This window comes from Taurulus bubalis, assembly GCF_910589615.1.
Source record: "Taurulus bubalis genome assembly, chromosome: 3".
In the NCBI taxonomy this organism is placed as follows: Eukaryota; Metazoa; Chordata; class Actinopteri; order Perciformes; family Cottidae; genus Taurulus; species Taurulus bubalis.
The window spans coordinates 10,811,631-10,836,617 of NC_136591.1; the positions used below are offsets into that span (position 1 = coordinate 10,811,631).

The 24,987-nt window shown below is 44.1% G+C and overlaps 1 protein-coding gene across 1 annotated transcript in view; it reads right to left on the reverse strand.

Moving 5' to 3' along the window:
* pcxb (pyruvate carboxylase b) overlaps window positions 1-24,987 on the reverse strand; it is a gene marked incomplete at its 5' end in the record, with an annotated part of 237,021 nt that overhangs the window by 192,377 nt on the left and 19,657 nt on the right. The window contains one exon of the mRNA XM_079215460.1: window positions 6,294-6,412. Coding sequence (XP_079071586.1) covers window positions 6,294-6,412 — 119 coding nt within the window. The remainder of the gene's footprint in view (window positions 1-6,293; window positions 6,413-24,987) is intronic.

Genomic DNA, 24,987 nt, shown 5'->3' on the forward strand with positions numbered 1-24,987 from the left:
AAAATAAAACGTTTCTGAGACGTTAACATGGTTGGCTTGTCAGACTTATTTTTGCCCTCTCTCCTGTGTTATTGTCAGGAGCCGTTTGCATGACATGTGTCGCTCACATGTGTACAATCACAGATGGCCCAACGCTTTCCCTTCAACATAAAGTCACACACACACACACACACACACACACACCATGAGCCTGGGGTATAACTATACCACTTTGGGATCATAAGCACTGCGGCTCACCAATCTAACAAAATGAGCAACATCCCCTGACGGCAACACACACACACACACACACACACACACACACACACACACACACACACACACACAGCGTGTTGCCGCTGAGCGACACACACTCGACGTACAAAGGACAGATCGTTTACAGCTAAATTATGGACAAATTGAACCTTGAGAGAGGAGAAGTTCAAAGGCAGAGCTGGAGTTGAATGCAGAGGCGGTCTCCCCGTCTCAAACAAACACTCGCTCTTATCCCTTGCAGACAGTCGTCACGCACGCACGCACAGGGTGTGCCTCCCAGATAAAATATATCTTGCATGTATCTCACACCGTGTCTGTTGCATACACGTTCAGTCAGACAGGATTGCTTCTATTGTGCAGGAATTCTGTGAGGTAGGAAGCAGGATGAAAAGGTATTCGAATAATGTTCCTGCGCATCGTTTTTTGTGTTTGTTTTTGTGCAACTGTGCGTGTGTGTCTACGTTGATGCCTTTGGACATCACATTTTTTTTTGGGGAGGGGGGGGGTACTTTTGTATGCCTCGGTGAATGAGAGTATGAGTGTGGGTGCATCTATTCTGTTTATAGATTGTGCTATTCCGCCTCCTCACTGACACTTTAATATGCTGATATTACCACAGCTGAGAGAGACAGAAGTACAAGAAGCAGTGAAGAGTGAGAGGATGCCTTCTCAGTCAAAAAGATGACACATTGACAAGCTGCCGCCGCCATATAAAAGCGGGCGGTATGACAACAATCAGAGAGGGAAGAAGAGTGGCAGAGTCAGAAGAAACGGTACCTGTGAAGGGGTTGTGGGGGTGGAGCAGTGGGAGGGACAGTGGCAGGGGAGATGATGAGGAGGAAAGGTGGGAGGACACACAGGAAGGAGAGAAAAATAAATGGGAAAATGGTTTGGTGCAAAGTCTGAGGTTGTAAATAGTAACAGTAGTCAGAGTAACTTGACTGGAATATGGTGTTTTCATTATTCTCTCCCCTTGTTTTTGACGTAACCGCTAATCAAAAGGAAATAGATCAATCATTTTATTTAATGGCTTCCCTGTGTAGCTGCCCTCAAAGGCCCTCTCTCAGGTTGTTTTCATTTTGCCCTCCGCCTGTACAAATGCATGAAAGGATGGAGCAAGAGAGACAGACGGAGGTAGAGAGTGACAAGGCAGCTGGATAAGAGAGGGCAGATGGAGGGAGCGAGCACTAAGAAGGGCAAGCTTATAAAAGGGACAAAGTAAAGATGAAGAGTGGATGAGGCAAAGGTGAGGTAAAGGACATAGAGAGGGAGAGATGAATGAATAGACAGAAATCAAAGGGTGGGAGGGGGAGAAGAGAGGATGAATGTGAAGCAAAGGAATATATGGCAAAGATGAGATGGATGAAGGGGAGGAGAGAGGGAAAGAGACCCAGACGGAGTGATGGGAGTGACGGAGAGAGCGGTCGACACAGAGACGGTGAAACTGACAGGGCTGAAAGGAGGGGAGCGAAGGGAGACAGAACAGGAGGCAATGGTGCAAGGAAGAGAGAGAGAGAGAGAGCGAGAGAGAAAGAGAGAGAGAGAGAGAGAGAGAGAGAGAGAGAAGGTGGGGGCGTGAACGGAGGTGTGGAGACGGATGCAGTGAGTCAGCTGAGGACAGACAGATGAAGGGGAGAACCTGAGGGAGAAATCAAGGACGAGATAGGAGATGGGATGGATCCAGAGAAGAGACTTTGATATCTGAGTGCGTGTTACATTGACCCCTTACTGCAGATAGCACCCTATTAGTGACAGCTAGTTCAAACTGCATATCAAGCAGACGCCCCAACTTCAAAAAGGGGAGGAAATTTGTTCCAGAGAGCCTCTAATTAAGGGGAAAACAAGGCTAAGTGCCCATTGACAGGTGGTGCTAGCATGCAATCTGTATCTAGAGATCGGATGCGGATACTTTCATTTGATCCCAGCCCTTTGCATTTACACGTGGTATTAAAGTCACCACAAGGAACTGGTAATGAAAGGTCTCGGACCGATTCACAGCGCACAGGCTCCTCCTCCGGCCCGGGAGCAGAGGGAGGGAGGCCCCGTTCTCTCAAAGCTACCTGCGCTGCGACCGCTTCTTACAGAGAATGTTTTTCAAGTCCCAAGTACGTCTCAGGTCTTGGCTAACAAGTCCGAAGTTGCGAGTCAGGACCAACAAGTCCCACTTTCACGTCCTAAGTCAAGTCCAAAGCGTTTTCAAATCCTAGCAAGTCATCCTGCAACAAAGTCAATTGAGCCGATGAGGATTTCAGCCGGTGGGGAACATGAGCATCTGTACTAGATGTCATGGCAATCCAATGGTTCTCCAGACATTGTACTCTGAACCAAACATGTCAATCTGCTGGTGGAGCTAATGTAAAAGTCAGGGCGTCACCAATGCCGATGGGATTTATCGTACGAGAAGCAGGAACGTCTGCTCCAAACCTCTCAAAGACTCCACCAGAGACCACAGTGGGGGATCAACTATCAGACCCCAAAAAGACACCGTCCTACCCGGAGTAACACTTGTAATGTGGCTTAAAACAAGAGAGCGGTGAGAAAGAGAGAGGAAGGAAGGAAAGACCAACTAGGATAAGAAGAGAGAGGTGAAGAAAATAACAATACACTCTGCATTCACAGCAAGAGGGAGAAAGACATTCCTTCCTTCACATCTCAAACAAACAAAGCCGAGCTAAGGAAGAGAAACCGAGAGGAGTGAGGAATGAACAACAAGTTAAGGGAGAGCTGGAGAGGCTGAACGGGTATTTCAAATGCAGTTACTCAGACATGCACTAAAGGTAGGCTTCCTGTCATAGCAGCCAGTGGAGATGCATGCCCAAAAAGAAAACATTGCATTTGGATGTATGTGACACAAAAGGAAGAAAAGCGAACGCAAAAGGCAGAGATAGAATGAAGATTAAACCCAAAGCAGCCAAAGCTCAAATGCAGCTCGAGAAAGCGAGCAAATCGAAGAGGGAATGATTGATGAGGAAGGAATTAGGCAGGAGACGTGAGAGTGATGAAAGACAGCGAGGGTTTTGGGAAAGTTGGGGAATGAACGCAAAGTTTAAAAAAGGGAGAGTTTCACCGCTCAGTGTGAAAAATACCTGGCTGACAAGTCTATTAGTAACAAACAAGGAGGAATGTGCTCACACCTCAGAGATTGGGAGTGCAGCGGCGTGAGACGGAAAAGCTGAAACTAATGGATATAATGTTCAAATGAGACCACAATGCAGTCATTTACAGTGAAATGTAATACGCGTCCCCTTGTAAAAAGGGTACATGTCCCCTACAATTTAGATTGATGTGTGCCGAGTTCTCCTTGCAGCCGTCGGATACTTCAGCTGCTGCTTAGAGCTCCAGCTCGGCTTAAAAGGAAAGCGGCGCAAATTGAAAGTGTTGCCCGCGACAGCCGAAACTTTTTTTTGCCTTCCCGACATGTGCTGTTTCATGCGGGGTGCTGCCCAGTTTCAAAGTAATTACTGCACTCCTGTCAATGACCCCAATTCCCCAGAAACGTCACATTTCTAGGGATCTGTAGAGAAAAGACTTTTCCATCAGGTCATTGTCTCGCTCATGGGCGCACAGGAAGGCCGCGTGAGCCCCGCCCACTCCTGAGTGTTTCAGCGCAGGTACGAAAGCCGTTTCACGATAAAGAGGAGGAGGAGATATATTAGAAAAGAACAAAAAGGAGGGTAGGCCGAATAAAGATGTCAAGATACTTCCCATCCCATTTTCTCCTCACAAATAATCAAGCATGACATCCGTGGTGGGTTGCAAGATGAAAACGTTAGCGTGAGATATATCGCCCGAGTTCTTCAGCGTGCTCCATCATCTATTGCAGCGCTTTTTCATTTTTAAATGTATTAAATATGACAATGCATTTGATAACGGCGATAGAAAAGGAGGGCAATTCTGTGAGGTTTACATTTTAGATTATCTGCTCTGTGGACATGAAATACATGATTTATGATAGTTAAATATCCCATTTTCTTCCAACATTATTGCTTCCCAAAAAAACCACAGTGGAGCTAAGCACATTTTAATGTTTCATACAGTGAGATAAAAGTAAAGAATTGGAAAAATTAAAGACTCAAAAATCATGCTGGAAAAATAGAAATACAATAAAAAAAAAACATAAAATGGATTAAAAGAGACAACATGGTGTTATACAAATTAAAGCTGAATCGTAAAAGATTATTCGTTGATATCCTGCATGTCAAGCACTCACCAGCCCGAGCTACACACGTCTTGATTTGCTTTAATGATACCCCACAAAGCAAAAACTAAATATATACCACTTTTACATGTCTGATATTTATTGCAGAATTGCAGAAAGGAAGAAAATGGAAAATGTGTTCAGCCTCAATATTACGCCGTATAATATTATATTTTACCTTTTGTATATGTAATATTATATTTTACCTTTTGTATATGTAATATTACATTTTGCCTTGGTGTTAGAGATGTTAGCACACAGGTCTCACACACACACACACACACACACACACACACACACACACACACACAGTTGGGTGGAACTATGCTGGGAATTTGCTGAGGCGCTTCATCTGCTCTTTATGGAATCATAAAGGGGTAATACAACCTGCCATAACCAGAAAAACAAAGTTCCCAGCAGAGTCAGAGGGTCCGTACAAGCCCACACAGTCCTTGGAAGATGTCTAATCAGCTAAAGGAAGTGGCCTGTGTGGGTGTACTAACAGTGTCTAGGGGCTTTAATCTACCGACTATTGAGATAATAACATGTTTCCTTTCCTTGTCAGTGAAGACCAATTTTATGGAGAGAGGGCGTGAACTCAAATGAAGAATGTATGGCAGGTGAACACACACAAAACACGGAAAACTACAGCCCTACAAAGAAAAATAAATAAATACAAGACCTACATTTTTGCTGTCACATTTGCCTTTTGGATCATCATTACTGAGTGCCATTTTAGAGCAAGCCTAAAGATTAAAGACCTAAACTGACAGGATATACTTAAAAGTGGACACCATTTTAATCAAAATAACACAAATAACACAGTTTGCCCCAGAACGGTTTGGGGCAAACTAAATTGACTGTTTGTTGTGAGCGGTGGTTGTTTGACTTAATGATCGCCGGGGACGTCGATGTTTAACTGATGAGTTTTCCCACACATCTGCAGCTGATTTAGTTTGCTGTGATGCAACGCGGGTATAGCAAGAGGAAAAAAGTGGTTTGATTTCCTTTTCACGCGAAGACCGAGAGACAGAAGAGATCAAAGAAGGTGCTAAAGCAGACACTGATTGAGACAGCGAGCGAGTGCAGCCAACTAAATTGTCAGTCATGTCGGGTTGCCATAGGAACAGGTGGAATAATTTAGTTCCCATGCAAATCCCCCCTCCTGCCTATAACTTCCTATTAGTTGCACTGATTTGTTAGTCTGTCAGCTTAATTCATTAATTGAGATAATTATGCAGGAAATCCAATATGAATTAGCGTAATTGCAGCATTCTGGTGTGTCTGGAGGGCCTTTATACTTGTACCTGTGTGCTTTTTTTGGTCTATATCGTGTGAGAGGGTGTGTGTGTGTGTGAGGGTGTGTGCGTATTAGTTTGAGACCCATCTGTTTCAGCCGAGTGAATCTCACAGGTCATCAGTAAAGCGGAATGCTATTTATATCTTCCACTATTCTCTCTCTTGCTCTCTCTCCCCTTCACTCCCATTGTCTCTCGCCCTCTCTCTGACCTCTTCTCTCTGCTTTTCACTACACTGATCCCACCCGTTCTGGCTCTTCTCTTTCCCAATCCCCCTCTCCTCCGCCTCGTTGTACCTTCTATCAGTCCCTTCTTTCTTTTTGTCTTTCTTTGCTTCTGTCTAACACCCTCCCCCTTTACACCTCCATACGTCCGACCCTCACTCTCTCCATTTCAGCAACTTTTCAGAGTGGGAACCATCTAAAGCACCTCGACTCTGCACATCCGTCTGTGCACAGAAGACGGCAAACAAAAAGATGACAATCGCCGCTACCATCCAGCTGCCCGCCTGCCCTCCGCACATGTAAGCATCTGCTACTTACTCAGTGATTTCTTCGGTGACCGTGTGCTCCACCTGGAGTCGAGAGTTGACCTCAATGAAGTAGTGTTTGTTGTTTCTGTCGACCAGGAACTCCACGGTGCCTGCGTTCTCGTAGCCCACCTGCAGCAAAAAAAAAAAAAAAGAGAGAAAAAAACACAACATGAGGAGAAAGCAGTTTTACAGCTCTGAATTATCTAAGTAATGATGTTGGTTGTGTAAACACTCAAGAAGGAGCACTCACTCATCTTAATGAGCCGTGAAACCGAAAGCACAAAAAAAAAACCTGTCTTCTCTCTTTTCTCTGACTACATAAAAAGAGTGTGGAGGGGGGATAAGCTTTGTGTTTTATTTGTACAGAGGGAAAAGGGCATTTCTCATCATTTCCCTGCTCTGCAATAATTAGATCATCAATCAAAAAGGATTTATTGAGAACTCGTCCTCATAAAACGTCCATTTTCACAATCAGAATCACAATCAGTATCGGGTACAATAAATCTCCAGGAATTTGTCTCACAGGTGCCAGGACGATAGTATGTCCTCTGAAGACTTGGGCCTTATATTTTCACGAATAACAAGCACACGTCAACGGACATAGGACGATACCGTAAGTGTCCCTCTGCACACATTGCAACCCAGTCACCTTAAGTCAGATTGATATAAATTACTTTTTTCTTTTAAACACAGATATAGCAATGGTAAAATTACACAATTACATCTTGTTATCGTGTCACCAGCATGGGGTGTAAAGTGGGACCACACTTCCTGGAGCACATTTTGCCATGATGAGTCACACACGGACTCACGAGGCGAAAACAGGACCAGGGTTGCTGTCGCATCAGGTAAGGATAAAGAAACAAAAAGACATTATGCTGACATATGCAAATATAAATGTGGATCAGAGCAGACGATGATGCTTATATCCGCAAAACCGTTCAGTGCAAACTGCTTATACTGAACGTTCAGTCGATTCATACATTTTAGTTTGGACCAACTCTCCATCCTTGATGAAGGACTTTTATTTTGTCTGCCAAAAGACAGTTTTCTCTTTTTGGAAAAGAATCGTTCTCATTTTAATCAGCACTGCGGTGTGCAAATGTACCATTTAGAATACAATGTAATGCTCTTCATACCTTTTAAAACATTTCAATAGCGTTTTTTATTACGTATTCTTCATTTAAGAGGCGATAACAACACATAATCCAATATCTAGTCACGCTTTCCTTTTAACCGACTATATTCCTTTCGGTTATAGTTATACATGTTCATCATATACTGACGGCTGGACATGTCCATTTAGATTTTAATGTCCATTTCAACTTTTAATTATGGCTCTTACAATCATAGTTTTTGCCCCACTTAGAGATGTTTTTCAGTGAAAGAAATGTGGATAAATCCAAAATCTGATGCGGCACCTGCGTAGGTCAATTCGGAAGACTAAATAAATAAATAAAAACTCAATATATAACCATCTAGTGTAACCACTTTGCTTTGCTAAGATAGGAACACCCGGAATGGGCTGATCCATGTTTTTTCTGTGAGACGTTGAACATGCCATTCAGGGTGAAACATGATAATTATGAGGGAAATGTGCATGTTAGTAGACCAATGCCAGCGTTCCATACTCATCCTTCAAAACTCCACTTTGGTTCGTCTCAGCGAGAGTTTAATTTTGCCCAGTGGGAGCTGCAAGCAGAGTGTAATTGCCTTGTAAAAGCTTTATAAATAAAAATGTATCATTATTATCATTATAACTTTGAGACTAGACAAGTTTACACAGATGATTCAAGCAAAGCAATCGGATTGGCGTTCCAAATGTTTCCACCAATTTAACCAATCAGAGCAGCTCAAGTTCTTCAGATCAGATCCAGCCTCATCACTGATTATTCCTATAATCAGTTGCCATAATATGAAATGTATCCCATTTTGAGGGAAGAAAATATTGGACGAAAACAACATCCAAACATTAGGAGGAAATTAGAGGGCTACAAGCAATCAAACCTCCAAAACACTAGCTGCAAAACAGGAAATCTAATTTCCCCAGGAGGCACAGATGTGAGCAACCCAAGGAAAGGCAACAGCACCACCTACATCTGTGCGTGTCTCTCGGAAACCATCTGTTGCACGGACAGTGTGTGCCCGTTGCTTCCTTCCCGCCCTCTCTAGTCTTTTTTTTTTCATTTTGTGGGAATCAGACGAACAAACCGGGAGGAAGCGAAGTGAACGATCTAAACTAATTCCTTCACACCAGTGTTCAAAGAGAAAAATGCATGTTTCGTCTTTAATTGTTAAACCGGCCTAGTGCCTTCGGCGTCGCTTTCGTCTCCAGCATTTGGCGAGCGTGAATGTCAAGACAATCGCATGGGCAGAGGCAGCGAGAGGGATGGATTGCAGAGACAAAGATGGCCCGAAGCTAAATCTGCAGCGATTAGAATTTGGCAACTAAACAAACGCTAAACCAGCTCAAAAAGGTTTTGGAGCTGCAGTTATGACATAGAATCCATGATGCATTATACACGGGCAACACCTGCTCAGAGCTCGTCAGCCTCTCGTTAAGCCCAGAGCTGGTATAATTAAGTTTTCTGGAAAGAAAACTCTTCTCAGGAGGAAATTAGACACAGATCTGGAGCGAAGCACACACACCCACATGCAACACATGTATTAATATTTACTGCAACCTTGTAAAACATCATCTGTGTTGAGATATTCAGAGACACTCAGCAGAGTTTCCTCTGCAGAGGGAGATTAATCCCATTTATGGCATCTGTAGCTCCCCACAGGTTTTACCAGAGAGACTCATTAGAGGGATCGCGCACGCACACACACACTCCAATTATGAAGCCCCATACACAAACATACATCCAAACCAACCTACAAAAAACACCCACAGTGCCGTCTACAATTACAGTGTAGCTGATGTTTAATACAGAACCCTTGACCTCAAAAGACAGTCAGGAATAAGAAAACACAACCACACACACAACGAATCCATGTGTGTATCTACATCAATACAATACACAGAAGCACATATACTGTGTGTGTGTATGTATATATATATACACACACACATATACACTGACCGTATACACAGACACAACGTCACTCTTGTCAACTTCTGTGTGCAGCCAGATGTTTCATTGCAGCTAGTACCCAAGGCCTCATTTCTCAACTGGAAACAGTGAAAGCCACACACACACACACACACACATATGTGTCACTACGTATTGCACTCCCTCTCTCGCGCTCACACACACACACACACACACACACACACACACACGTTGAGTCAGTGAGTGAAGTAGCAGCCAGTGCAACAGATGGAGCGGTCAGGGTTTCATAAGGTCCGACAGTCAATGGGGCTGTGTTAGCACCGGGTGCGGCCAGCGGGGGCGCCGCGTACACGCATCCTACCGCGCCACGCTATTTCTTTAAAAGCATAATGTGCATTCACACATTTAGCTCCTGCAACTGACCACAATGTGTGTGAGCGATTGTGCTAAAGCGACCACAGCCCTGATGAATGGACCTTGGCGTATGGCTTTGAATAGGAAGTGACAGAGACAGATAGCTGGTACTGTGCGCCAAGGAGGGAGCAAGAGAGAGAAACGAAGCGCACTAAGAACAGTTCAAGAGTAGTGGGAGAGGGAGATAAAGACGGACCGATGGAGGACGGACACAAGGAATCGTAGTGTTTCGTTAGAGGTGTGGGGAGAGAGGACAAAGAGACGTCCGGAGTGAAAACGAGGATTAGATGGAGTAAATCAGGGAGGGAAAGAATAGCAGAGAGCTTCGATGATGGAGGGACCGTCGCTCTCCCTGGTTCCTCTTTCTCTCTCTTTTCAACACTTCAGCTTGAAATCACGTGTGCCATGTTGTTACAGGATGTCAAAATCCTAATTCAATGAAGACTCTTACTCAAAGTGTTCATAACAATAGAGAAAGGTTGGGTGACAATGTTGCTCAACCAGATGGAGTAAAGCAGGGACGGCATAAAGATCCCAGTTTCCAAAAACGAGTGGTCATTTCCTCATGAGGAATCCCTGAGGATTCCGAAGTGTGGAGGAGACAGCAGCAGCCCACATAAAGTAGAGGCATCTTGGGCAAAACCGATTGGCTCCACTCCCAAGGTGAGGCTGCAGCAAGAACGCAAACAGCACTGAGTCCTAAAGAAATAAGAATGCTGCTTGATCTTGAAAATCCAATAATAGTTTCTGTTGTTGCTGATGGCAAGGTCAGAAATCACAGTCCAAAAAAAGCAAAAGGCGCTGGCAGTACTTTTCTTGGAATGGGCCAGAAATGCCGCTGCTGACCACCGCGCGTCGTTCACGGCAACACGCTCGTCAAGTAATTATCTCCAGGAGGATAATGATCACGAAGCAAGGAAGAGAAGATGATTAAGTGCAGCTGCCCACACAGACTGACACCTCTGAGGTGGAACACGCAAAAGAGTGTCCCTGACAAGAGGTTGAATGGGATGATTGTGGCCTCATTTCAATGCAAAAGAAAAGAAAAAAGATTGCAGTGGAAACCGTCAAGCAGGCGAGAAATTTCCAGTTGCTGGATGTGTTGGTGCACGGGAGTCCGTGTCCTTGATGTTTCCCTTCGTACTTTTATACACTGTGTATTTTTAGTTGAAAGATACAACGTTGTTCCCAGCAAAAAAAAAAGATTTTATTCTGAAACATTTCAGTTATGTTCACATTGTTGCAACATTAGCAGTGATATCATTTCCACACTTGATAAAAATGTGTGCGAGAGCACAGAGGCGTTTGGGTTTCTTGGTGTACTTGCTGAGGGCTACTTCGTCTTCTGCAACCCTGAAAAGCTGGAACAATGCACTTTCGAGAAGTGCTCCCACTTTCCTTTTGTCTGCGCGAGTGTTTTGTGTGTTTTCTGCTGGCACTGCACGCTGTCTAATCTTCATCTTCTTTGCCTAAGCCGAGTGATGTTTGGGACTTAAGCCGCACGGACTCTTGTAAGTGTAGCAACATTACCCGTGCGATCCCGTTTGGCTGCTCGGCCGCTCTGGATCAGCAACTTGTGATTAGCCTCAATGTGTCTGGACTGAGTGCCATGTCGGTCCACCGCTATATTAATGGTACAGATTAAAAGACACGGTGAAATGTGTCAGAGATGAGACCGTGTTCCACCCCACTGATATAATGTAGTTTGTCTTCCTTTTTATGGGTCATACAAAATAAAATAAAAAACTCCATTCCCCAAGAGATGGTGTTTCTAGTGCAGGGGAACAGGTGTACTACATATAACTAATTAGTACAGTTGTTGTGGTTTTTTGCTCTTTTTTGCTCTCTTTAGTTTGGAACTGACAAAATATTTCTACTGTGTCGAGCGCCATATTTATTTGAGGGCCTTACCGCAGCGTCATCTCTGCAAGGGCACAAAGACTCCGAGCATTGTAAGCACAACAATGATTTAAGTGTTGGAACTCGAAAGCACGGAAACAAACTTTGATTAGACACAGCGAGAAGAAATGGAGGCGCTTGCAAGACAGTATTTCACAGATGTTCAATCCAACACTAGTAAAAAACCTCTCAGAGGTCATACGTCCGGCACTTTCAATACACCTAAATCCTGAAAAGGAAAATATGGTTTCTGCTCAAGGTTGCTGCGGCCAGATAGCTGTCACTACATGCAAATCCTGTGAGAAGAAAAAAGGAGAGAAAAACAACATTGGTGATTCACTGCACATCGTGCATAAAGCCAAGCGATTACTCCGGTCCTCCCTCAATGCCCCACGTCCGTCAACAAGAAAGCAGTGCATGCTGGGTCGTGAAATGTCCAGAGGCAGTCAGAGTAATGTGGTACATGCTCCGCAGCTTGAGGCGTGATGTGCATGACGCAGCTGAAGGAACAAAACAAATCAATCGTATGTCGATGGTACTGACCTGTTAAATGGCTTTTGTCTGGTGGTCTAATTAGTGTGTGTGTGTGTGTGTGTGTGTGTGTGTGTGTGTGTGTGTGTGTGTGTGTGTGTGTCCGCACACACACACACAGCCTGGCAGATAACTGCAGAGTGACATTAAGAGCCAGCTGACTGACACCAGGGGTTTAAATGATTCTGTTCCTTAACACAATTGTTTTGAACCCAGAAACAAGGCTGTAGGTTTTTAAATACTTGTGGGGACATTGACTGACAGCTATTCGTGCCTCCAGGCAAGCAGGGTCTCGCAAGAAATAAACTGCTATGCGGTACACCGTCTCTTCCGTCTGGTTTCACACTATTTTTTATAAAAAAAAAAAAAAGACAAACTTGAACTTTATAATGTCTCTTTGCATGAATAGCTTCTCTTTATGACCAGCACGGACAGGAGGAATGATTATAGCAACCAATAAAACCATGCAATGCTCCCCTGGCCGTACAGGGAATGAGCTGGATTGCGTTAAAGCACCCAAACAAAATATGCCAAAACAAAGCTTCAGGCACTGCTGAGGGCTGGAATGAGTAAAGCACAGACAAGGGGGGGGAAATATCACTACATCTTAATGTTTCAGTGGAGCCCAAAGAAGAACTGCACACAGTCACCAGGGGAAGGGAGGGGAGGAGTCCTACCATCTTTATGACAGCAACAGAGTTTATGGCAAATGTGGCTTTCATTTTGAGAATAGCCACTGCCATGGAATAGAGGATGATCACATACACTCTGATTCTTTTTTTTCCTTTGCCGTTTCTTTTTGTAAAATACACAAGGGTATCACAGTCTGAAAATGAAAAGCTGTCTAATAAGGTGCTTCTCACAGCAACTTTATAGGCGCGTAGTCCCATCACCCAGCAGTTATTGCATAACCAGATCCTACAGTACAGCCCCCCCTCATCTAAACCGCTGCTTCTTCCTTTTAACTGCAGCTCACTTCTTCCCTTTTCTTTCATTTCTTTCCTCTCTTGTGGGGATTGTAGTTAATCTGGCACCAAGATGCTCTGTGATCTGATCCAATTCCCTTTCAGGCTCGCAACACACACACACACACACACACACACAACCCTCATCCGATTCACTGCCGATACAACCGCAGAATAACACAAACACGCACTCGGAACTCGCAAATAGATCAGCTTTCCGTGGTGCCACCTCTCTAATCCTCTTGCTGCAGCGAGCTGCCAAAGCAGCGGCGCTCACCTACCCGAGCACATTGTAGACAAGCGACAAACATACAGGAGCGCAAACCTATGCAGCAATGTGCACGTATACGTGCCCAGAGGCACACTAAGCATGATCATAATGAACACAATCGTCTGTGTGTGTGTGTGTGCGCACACACACACACACACACACACACACACACACACACACACACACACACCCCGACAGTCCCGTATGCGCCCACACGTTCATATTCATCCCAGCTGTAATGGGAAAGGAGCTTGGCCAGGAATCCCTCCATCCGTTTACCGATTAATGTATTAATGTAATTCATCCCTTCATCTCAGTCCTTCTCCGGACTTTAAGCCAATCACTTATTTCCTTCCCCGTCCAATCATGCCTTTTCCATACTCTTCACTTCTACTCTGGGCAACCCAGATTCAGGTCATCCTCCACCTCCTTCTTCACCCCCCCCCCCCACCACCACCACACTCCTGCGGATTCATTTTAATGCCAAAAGGATTTGAGGACAACATGTTTGGTCATCAAATTTGGAACAGTGAAGACAAACATATTGCAAATGCCGCAGTAAAAGAAGCCGGGATACAGAGTCTGAAACAGCAATACATTATGGCGTATTATTATTCTCATGGAGAATGTGTTTGGACGTGGAGCATTGAGACCCTCCTGAATCGATGGCCACATTACCCCGTGTTTAAGTGTTTGCTGAGCGTGGTCATTAGTATTACATGATGCACAGCTTCTCAATTTGGAGACTAGAACGCCCAAGCTCTGCTTAAAATGGGTTCGCAGCTGTGGCCTTATGTGATGTTTAAATTATGGGAGTCTACGCTCTGCCCCGTGCTGCTTAAGCTATAAGGAAGTGTCTCAACCACAGCAATACATACTGATGAGGGAAGAGTGTGTGCCAAATCTCACAATGTGATTGACACACGGGTAAGTCTTATTGGAAGACATCAGAATCTTTTGATTAATAGCAGATCTGTTAGGTTGTACTTAAATATTTCAGCCAGCATCAAAGTGGCGGATTGACATCAGCAACACTGCCTTCCCCAGAGCCGTGCCACTAAGCACGGCTCGTAAAAATTAATTACTGAAGCTATAATAATTCCAATTATAGCACCTCCTCAAGCTCCTCAAAAAGTCCTCCTTTTTAGGGTAGCTTCGTTATGTTTCCCCATGGACTGAGAGGTCAGAGGTCAGACTGAGCAACCAACACTGGTGCAGACTTCATGTTATTCTGAAGGACACTTCAGCAGCCTGAATGAATGCCAACACAGAAGGTCAGACGCGTGGCCTTTTCCTCACTCATTACGCCAAATAATACCAACCCCCATCTGCCGATGAGGATGTACATCGCAGCTTGCAAAAATGGCGACCCTGTCCAGACTACCCATGAAAAAAAAAAAAAAGCTAAAATCTTATATCCTACAAAAAACCCATTTCTATCTGAGGCGACAGCCTCTCCCTTCTCCTGCAGCCTCCCTCACTTCACTGCTCTCTGATCCTTCCCTCATCTTTTCTCCCGTCAGATTTCTTCGCTCTCTTCCTCCACATGGCTCGATACCAACAGTTTGCCCCCAGTGCCATCTCCTCCGTAAGTGGCAGTTGGCCTTTGCTCCCCTTTCAAAACCTCTTTTTTTCCTCGGCATCCAGATTTGGCAGGCCCTCAGATAATGAGCCTTTTCATCTAAAAAAAATATTAAGAAATTAAGAGGAAAAAAAAGAAAGTCAAGAGTAAGGTCACAGATGGACGGATGGACAGATGGCAGCGCAGCGATGGGGCAGTGACGAAAAGAAGAAAAAAAGAATGAGGGAAGGTAGATGGTGAATGGAGCAGATGGCTGTAGGGGGGTAAACTGAGACAAAGCGAGGGAAACTACATGGAGCAAGAGATTGAGCGAAAGACACTGAGATAAATAGAGAATGACCGAGAAGCGCTACGAGCGAAACCAAAGTGCAGCTGGATTTACAGCGAGGACCCTGACGACGGGGCGTTTGCAGCCAGCCAGCCTGCAGATGAATAATGACTGAAACGTGTGACGCAAGAGCGATGAAAGGACGGGCGATAAGACGCAACGGAGTCCAAAGGTTTGAAGCGGTACAGTACGCGACTCATGTCAGCCAACTGCAGACTAAGATGACAGCGGGGAGCAACAATAGCCGACTTGGAATATGTGACACTGGTGGCTTCATCCGTCAACGGACGGCGTTTGTCCGATTCCCATTTGCTGCATTCATCTTTTGAACAAAATGTAAGACGACTCTCTGACGATTAGCAGTGTTCTGTGATGGTTGTTGTCTTTCTTTTCTTCACAAACTAATCTTACTTGAGACATGAAACTTTTCACAGTATTTTCTTTGTGCATAAGCGATAGTAATCAAGGTATAAATATATTACACTGCACTTCAAGGCATGTATTTTATCTCTCGTTGCTGCAACCTTTACTGTACCTGAATGCAACTGCGACACACAGTGACTGATGGGTTAAAAAAAATATGTTGTCACATTTATGTAAGGTGTAAGGTGTCGAACAGGAACTAAATAGACACGGATATCATTCGGGGGATTACTTAATGACTGAGAGCTAATGGGCGTATTTTTAAGAGGGCTGCTATAGACCATCAAAATTGACAGAGCATCAGACAAAAAGTGTGTATGGCCATTAAATGAATTTTAGATGCACTGATGGAGCTTTGCAATACACATTGTTGTGCGCTGCATTTATTCTGGGCTTTCAAGCGGCTATTTGCATGACAAACAAATCTGTCGCAGCAGACAAACGCACGTGTGCGACACATCAATGACGACACAACTAATAAAAGGAATATATATCGTTCAGTCGATTTTTGTCTCGCATTGCTTGAGATCCTGGGGAGCAAAACGGAAGCTGCGAGGCCATCAGGCGGCAGTGTAATGGGAGTTGTTCACATAGTCTGGAAGCGATGCAGCCATAAAGTGCACACACGGAGAATGGAGAGCGAGAGGAAAGGCCACAGAAGACACCTAACGGGAATTTACAGTCCACGTGTGGACAAACAGAATTGTGGGCTCATAAAATCTGGTGTTTACTATCAATTAATTTAAAAAAAAGAGAGACATCAAGTGCAAAGTGCCGCCATAACTTTAGGTGTACTGAAGGGACAGAAAGGAAGAATCTTCCCGAAATAACACAGCACAGGTCAGAGAAAGTTTCTGTGGGCTGATTCACTGTCTGCAGGGCGAACCAAACTGTCACATTTTATGACTTAAAATTAACTGCTATACGGTGAGAGAGCGAGTGTGAGTGTGTGTGTGTTCCACATCGCTCCCTCTCTCTCCTTTACCTCCTTGGTCTCCTAACCTTTACCGTTCCGTCTGTGTTTCTCGTCCCTTTTGCCTTCAAGTGTCTTCTCCGTTTCCTGCAGAAACCTTGTGTCCTCAACTTTGACCTTTTATGAAATGCCACTGACAGCTGACTTGCATGTGTGAAAAATGTTGGTTTTATATGCCTGCAACCAAGCCTAAAAAGGTCAAAAATATACCTTTTTTTAATGCTTGGAGACATTTAAGTCTATAGGGTATTATAGTCATAAAGAAATAAAAAAATACTATTATAGTATTTTTAAATACTATTCTGCTGTTCAGGAAAAGTTGGGAGCCATTATATTTTTGTTTTATGGATTTTCTTTCCACTCAACTAGAACACTTACACGTCACGAGCTTTAAAATGTCTACCAACGTGCTCCATCGTCCATATTTCCTTCCTTCCCGCCCTCTTCCTCACATCTCTCTGGCGCGAGGTGACCACAATGTGTTCGATCTGCTAGCTCTCCACTTCTACACCAGTGGTGCATCCGTGCTGCTATGACCAATTTACCTGAGGCAAAGTGCCACTGTGGCTGCCCCGCACTGTAAGGTTACATGTAATCGTATTACAGTAATTTGATTTAGTTTCTGTTACACTGCAGGTACACTCAACAACACGCGCTAAAGGGATTACAAATGCTTTCTGGTAAATTGTGAGAACATTCTCTGAAAACCACATTGAGATGTTGACACTGGGCATTAAAGTAAGACTATATTTTTTTATTTGATTTCAAAAGCTTTATACATTCGTCCTCTTTCAATTAAAAATTTAACACGAATTATTTCATGTTATGCACTTGCGGTTATGCACTCGTGGGTTGATATTGCTGCATAACTGACTGATTGCCACTTGTTGACACATTGTATATTAAATCCAAGAAGAGACCAGATTGAAATAAACATGTTAGTTAGCCTCAGAGCTTTGCAAATCCAGTTATTTTATCAACCAACAGCCAGATAAAAAAAAAAAAAGGAACCAATAAACCATGCCAGTGAGAACTACACACCCAGCTGACTGCAACGCCTCAGCTCAGCCAACTGTGGGCTGTGTTCATTCAATCAAATCTGCACTCTAATGAGTGCACCTTTCCAATTGCATCCTTAAATCTAATAACTTCTCTGTTCAGGAATACCGAGGCCATTCAAATTAAGTTTGCGTCTGCTCCAGCCATCGAGAATCAAGAATCTTTGCTAAACAAAAACATTTTCTAAATCATTCCAAAATAAATGCTGGCCAAACGCCGACTCTGTTGAGCAAAAGTAAAGCCTGTAATTGAGACTAGAGATTCCATACAGCGACGAGTGTGCGGTGAATTCAAATAAACACACGAGCTGCCAGTCAAAACGTCGAGACTTCTTCCCCATCACCACTCCATTCGACTGCACCCGCTGTTCTCAAATCCCTCTTTTCACATCTTACTTAGGCCCCGCTTCGTTTTAAGGCCCCCTCCCCTCTCTCCACCAGCTCCTCTCTGATCTTATATCCTTCATTTCACCTCGTCCAGCCTCTCCTATTCCCTAGCTCATCCCTCTTCCCAAATCTCTCTTAATATGGGGCATTATCGCTCTTTTTTTTTGGGGGTAAGTCAGCCAGTCACGCCTCCCCTTTCTTTTTTACTTTGCTTTCGTTTCTCTCTCGCTCTCTCTCAGTCCCCTCTCGCCCTCATTCACCCGTAGCTCTGTCAGCAGTTAATGGAAGCATAATGAGCTTGTTGTCTCTGAAATGATGAGAAGCAGAAGTGAATACAGCTGTTTAACGATCAAAGAGCATCCAGAAACACACAGCTGGACCAAGGCGGGTGCATACATGCCTATACACAAGCTATGACAACACACACACACACACACACAAAGATTAATGTCAGCCCACGCACAAAGCCGTTGTCTACTGAATCATAGACACATAAAACACACTTGATTCTATTCTCTGTGGAGGTACACGATTAGTAATTTGGACCCAAAATCAGGCCAAGCGCTATTTTCCTTCCCATGCGCTCGCCAAGGCTTCGTCACTCCAAGCACACCTCCCTCCATCTCACTCAGTCCTCCATCATTCCCCCGCCCTCCTTTATCTCCCCGCTTCCCTCACTCCTGCCAAAAGGTAGTCAGGGCAGAAATGGGTTTTTCCCCGACTTCGTAAGACTGCAATGGCAATGCGTGTGTCCGCACACTGCTTGGTGTGTGCATGTGTGTGTCAAGACTAAGATTTGGATGTATACTGAGCCAAGACACCCACACTGCAGCATTTGACACAGCCAGAGGGAGCAAGGAACTGGAGAGAGAGAGAGAGAGAGAGAGAGAGCACAAGGGCAGGAAAGACAAGTGGCTATAATACATAAATAAAGAAGAGGGATGATTTTCTGCTTGTTCCTCATCATGCATGTGCGATCTGCATGTGCACGTCTTGTGTCAATTCCTTTTCCACGTGCGAATGTGTATCTGGTTTTTTTTTCATCCCTTTTGTGTACAGGGTATTTATTTGTGTTGATCACTGAATTGAAGTGTGCCCACAGGCGAGCACATACTGCAATTATACTTCCATGTCCTCGCTCTTTGTGTGAATATGTGTTTATATCTGCACCAGTTTTTTTTCCTCCCCCTTATAAGTGTGCGTTCGTTCACAGCACGTAGACAAATCAATCCTGTGCACTGAAATTCAATTAGAGCTGGACAATATGACAGTAAATCGATTTTATGATAGATATTTTCAGAAGTCAATATTTGTTAATGTGATGTACATTGCTTTTGCGTAATGCTTTTATGGAGTGAATTATGTTCCACTTGCACGCATTTTTGCACACAAAAATAGTTTAAAAAGGCTTCATAAACACCAGCTTTTTAATACAATTCACAGTCATTAGTGGGATACCCCTTTGCATCACTCATCAGAAAATACTGTCAACCGCCAGAAAAAGAAAAAAAATATATATATATTTTAACTTTTAATACATTTTGAAGACGCTTCAGGTGATTAGGGTTAAAAAAAAAAAAAAAGATTATTTTCCATATTTGTAATCATTTTGCTCCTCATTTGTTTCACACACCAAAAACTCTTCTCGAAGGCGTCTAATTAATCAAACACGCCATTTGGAACACTTTGCGGGCGTAATACGTGTTAATTGTTTTATCCGTCGTTTCACACATTGAAAAAGCTTATTATAGAAAACTGCTGTCATGCTATAGTTCTCCCCTAAGATTAATAAAAAAATAAAGGAAATCTAAACATACATTTCAGAGTAAGAGCAGAGAACGAGATAGTGGACGGTTGGACGGGAAAGGTGGAGATCTGATGAGTATTGTGTGCGTGTTCAGACAGAGTGACATTCAGACTGAGACAGAAATAAGAGTGTACAAGTGGTGATGAACTGAGAATGTTACAGAGACCGTTACCTAAGAAAGAGGGCGGGTTAAGAGAAAGACGAGAGGGAAGAAGGTGAAGTAAATTGACTGAAGTCTTATCCCATGTGCATAATCAGGGAGCCACAGTAAATACGGAAAACTGCTGATGCCAGTGCGTGCGTGTGCGTGTGTCTCAGCCAGTTTCATTAGCAGCTTTTGCTGTCTTATACAAGTTAAAAGGAGAGGTGAGGGAGGAGAGAGCAAGTGAGGGGGAGGAAGGGCATCTCCCGTTCTTCGCTTCCTTCTCTTCAATGCAACACAAGCGTTGCCATTTTCCGTTTCATTCACTTTGTGGTGAGAACAGAGAGAAAGTGCTCCAGCCGTTTGTTCAGTCAAAACACACACACACACACACACACAAAATAAAAAGTCCCATCTTTCCAATTTAATTTCCCCATAGGCAAATTGTCTTTCTTCCATCTCTCCTCAGAGAGATTCCACTTTTTACTGCATGCTGCAGCACATCATGGCCGCAATTCTTCTGCTGGCTTTAGAGGATTTCTTTGGAAACCGTGTTCCTCATATCTGCTCCCAGGCCTCGGAGGGCAGAGCTGGCAGGAGGCAGGGAGCTACAGTACAGCCCGTCCAGATATACTTTGCATCATTAAGATTCCTTATGGGGAATAATGTAGTGCAAGGTCGTCAGCGTTGCAAAATGAGGCCTGACAGGGAATCAACACCCCAATGTGACGCTGATGATTTCATTACAAGCTGCAGAGCAATTTAGAAGCCTTCTGCCAAAAAAAAAGTAGCCCAGCACGCCTGTCAGTAGTCTGGGACTAATGTCTTTTGGGCAGAAGCCATCACTCGTTAATCCAATTAGAAAATAACTAAACGGACCGACTGCAGAGTTTAATGTCAAGTTATGGGTCACTGTGCTCGAGTCAAAATGAAGTATTCAGTAAAACAATGGAGCTAAATTGCCAGCTCCTTGTGATTTAACATGCAAACTTAAGCAATTCTAAGACTGCAACCACATAAAATAAACGTTTATGTCGGGGCATTCGCGGCTAAAGTGCAGCAGAGACCAAAAATAAATTCTCCAACAATTGCCGCCGAGCCTCCCGCCAGCGACACGTTTTACGGCCCCTTTGAAACATGGCGGGTAAGTTTCATGTGAGAAGCGCAGGCTCGGCTCATTACATTTACAACGACTCCGTTTCATTAAGTCAGCCGGTAAACGGACTTAAACGCAGCCAATATTATTCCCATCTGTGCCCTTCCTGACGCGAGCGGGGACTATAATAAGTAAGGTGCAGGCGGCAGAATGAAGCACGGCGCCGCCTCCTCCCCCCTTCAAAGCACTTTGTTTGTTTGTTTCCACCAAACCTGACGCGTTACTACGATCATTTGACCCATGATTGCCTTGAGGGCCATTCCAACTTGCCATTTCCATTCCCGATGTTATTGCGTGGGTAATTTAGGCGACGTTATCCGCATCCTTTGTGTCGTCTGCCTGGCATCGGATGTGCTTTGATTCTTTAGACGGTCGTTTTGTAGGCGTGATGTGTTCCTCGCTTAGATTTGATCTCACCCGCATGAATTATGCACATCTGTTTGTTTTATGGCCGTTTCCCCCATCGCTTTCTTCTCGTCAAGCAACGCGGTGAACATGAAGCCCAATCAAAAAAGACCAGTGTCTACAGATCTGGATCATTTTGCAGTTTTGAGTACAGTTCTCCTGCCTCTGTACCAACCGCCGCTGTGGCCATAGATTATTCACGAGCGTGCACTTTTCACTGTTCTTCGCTGCACAATGTGATACAAACAGTGCCTGTGTTTGCTTGCTGCTCTCCTCCCCACCATTTTTTCCTCCATCCTTCCACCTTTCCCTTGGCTCTAATTTCAGAAAGCACAGTTGGCTTGAGTTTCCCCCCCAGCTGGCAGAAAGAATCAATACCTCCCCCCTCTCTTTTGTCTTTGCCTCACTTGCTTTCGTCTCGGTCCCTGCATCCTCTGACCACCTCACTTGGTTTCTGTACACCCTCAGTCCCTTTCTTTAAGTCTCATTTCATTAGCAGCAGGTTTGTCTTCTTCTTTCCCGCCTCCTTCCTCCTCTTTTCCTTTCTCGTCCTCCATCTATACCCCTAACTCTGCCTCCCTACTAGTCTCATAGCTGCATTTCCTGCCCAGGGGATTCCATCCCCAAGAAGCCTCCCATGCTCCTCTCTAAGTAGGTCCTTCTGAACTCGGAAAAGCCCTCCCCATTTCAATATCGCACTAAGTCCGGGGCTCGAATCGACAAACACAGGCGTGAGGATACTGCAGGATGCCCAAAATAGCACCCACCCAATCAGCGAGCGCCAAGGTCACCCTGAGATGCAAGGCTCCTGCACTACGTTATGCATCCTGCATTACACCCGCCACAGCTTTTTGCAGACAATGGAACACACACACACACAGCTGACATGTATGGTATTCGTTAGACTGAAGACAGAGTTTTTGTGCATGTGGTAATGGCTTGTGGAGGTTTCACACATCCTGCTTTCCCCGGTGTCGTTTCGGACCCTTAAACTGTGAAGATATGAGTAAAAGGAACCAGGACAGCAGTCTTCTACCTGAGACATATTGCCAAAGTAAGAAAGGCGGAAGCCAAGAAATGGATTCACGCGTTCATTACCGTGATGCCCTCTTCTCTGGCCTACCATTTAGAACCCAGTCTTTCCACAGAGATGCCTGTTTTAGCTGCCCATTTATTTTACAGTTGGGTTTAAGGTTGTTGTACACACATACAATGCTTTTTTTTTTTTTAAATGATATAGCACCTTCTCACAGTTCAGAGTTTTTTTTACGCCTTATCAACCAACAAGCGCTGCTATTTTAATTGTGCTCAAAGTAGCACACAAAAACAAGTCGGGGGAAATGTTTCCAGCTACTCCCCTCCTCGACTCCACAGCCTGGGCAGCACATTAGATATGCACGCTCTGCCGATTCTTCTAAAAAAAAACAAAAAAACTGAAGACCTACTTATTCAGGCAGGCATTTAGTTTATGTAGTACATTTTTATCTTTTTCTACGACAGTCATTTCTACTTTTATTTCTCTGCCTTCTCATTGGAGCCTTTACTCTATTTGTATTAACTTTGTTTATGCTTTGTATTTGATTTATGTTGTGTGTGTTGCTTTTACGAGCAAACTCTAAAGCACATTGAGCTGCATTTCATGTGTGACAGGCAGTATACAAATGAAGTTACCATTACTATTTGTAGTAGTAGTATTAATTGTTGTACGCACCCAGAGTTTACACATAACCATTGACACTAATGGCGTAGGTATTTTCACTCTACAAACTGTTTCTCTTTCTGATGTTTTGCCTTTAAAAACTATGTAAATGATTCACTGGGAATCAAACATCACTCTCTGGTCAAAGTGCCGACAACTCAGGCATAAGAAACCACAGGTCACAGGGTTGCTTTAAGCCTTAAGGGGTCACAAGCAAAACTGTTTGGTAACCAATGGACTATTGGCTTGGATCTCTTTTTTTTACGCATTTAGCCTTGGGTCACCTTGAAGGCCGATACTAAATCATCCATCTATCAACTTTGACGTTGTGGACCCTGCTCTATTAATTGAAACTAAAGTATTTCAGGGGAAATAGATGACGCATGAGAACATATAAGTTGAGCAGACCGAGTGAAAAGGAGCCAACTGTAGATTTTGATACTAAAGAGAACTGAATAGGGACACAGTACAAAAAAGAACCACAGAAGGAACGAGAACAGATGGAGACAATAATAAAGAAGTCAAGATAAATAGTGAAGGGCTAAAAAACACAAGAGGCAGAAAATAAATAAGTAAATTAGAGAAAGAAAAACTGACTGATTCATGAGCTCACTGGGAAAAAGGAGAGGAACATTTTTTTTTTTTTTCATCTAGCCCATTTCCAAATGCTGGTTTTCCTGATGGAATATTAAAATATGCTTACAGGGCAAAACGTGCTGCTAGTTTTGAAGACAAAAATGGGAACAAACAGGCAGTTAGGGCGTTTGTGAGTCTGTAAGTAGTAATAATGTTTACAGTACACAGACCACCTCCAGGGGCCAAGTGTCAATCCCTTCGTATGGTGGATGCGTGCGTGTGTGTGCGCGTGCGTGTGCGTGTGCGTGTGTGTGTGTGTGTGTGTGTGTGTGTGTGCGTGTGTGCGTGTGTGTGTGCGTGTGTGCGTGTGTGCGTGCGTGCGTGGCTCGTCTGAGCTCGGGCGCGTCATCTCTGTACTCTCCAGGGTGATTGACAGCAGAACTAATTCCATGTTTATCAACCTCGGTGGATTGACAGATGCGCGTGTGTTCACTCACTCACACACACGTATGTGCTGAAAATAAGTGATGTTGACAAAACAACAATGTCCAGCAGACTTAGGTTATCAAACTTAATATTTGTGACACATTTCTGAAGATCTACATTTCCAGTAAGAAGGAATGGGCTGAGCAACGAGTGCCGTGCATGTACAGACATGTGCACAGGCCTGCTTTGTTGAGAGTGCTGATGAGTTGCAGACATATTAGGCTGCTTTTGAGCAGCTCTCTCAGGGGACGGTGGGAAAATGAGACAGCAGACACGAGCAAAGGACTAAAACTGTGCAACAAATTATTTCTCCCGTTTTTCAAAAGCACTCCCTCAACCCCTCAAATCATCAGGCACACAGATTTCAGATCTCTGTCTCCCTGTTCTCCTCTCCCGGTTCACACTTAAAAAACACACAGCCGCAATAATTAGAATTTCATGCCCTCTGCTGCTTCGCGAGAGCGTAAAAAAATAAAAAAAGGGGAAGAAGCGTCACTTTCTGGCCCAAAATGTTCTCTGCTAAATTCCAGGAAGAAAAATAAAGCA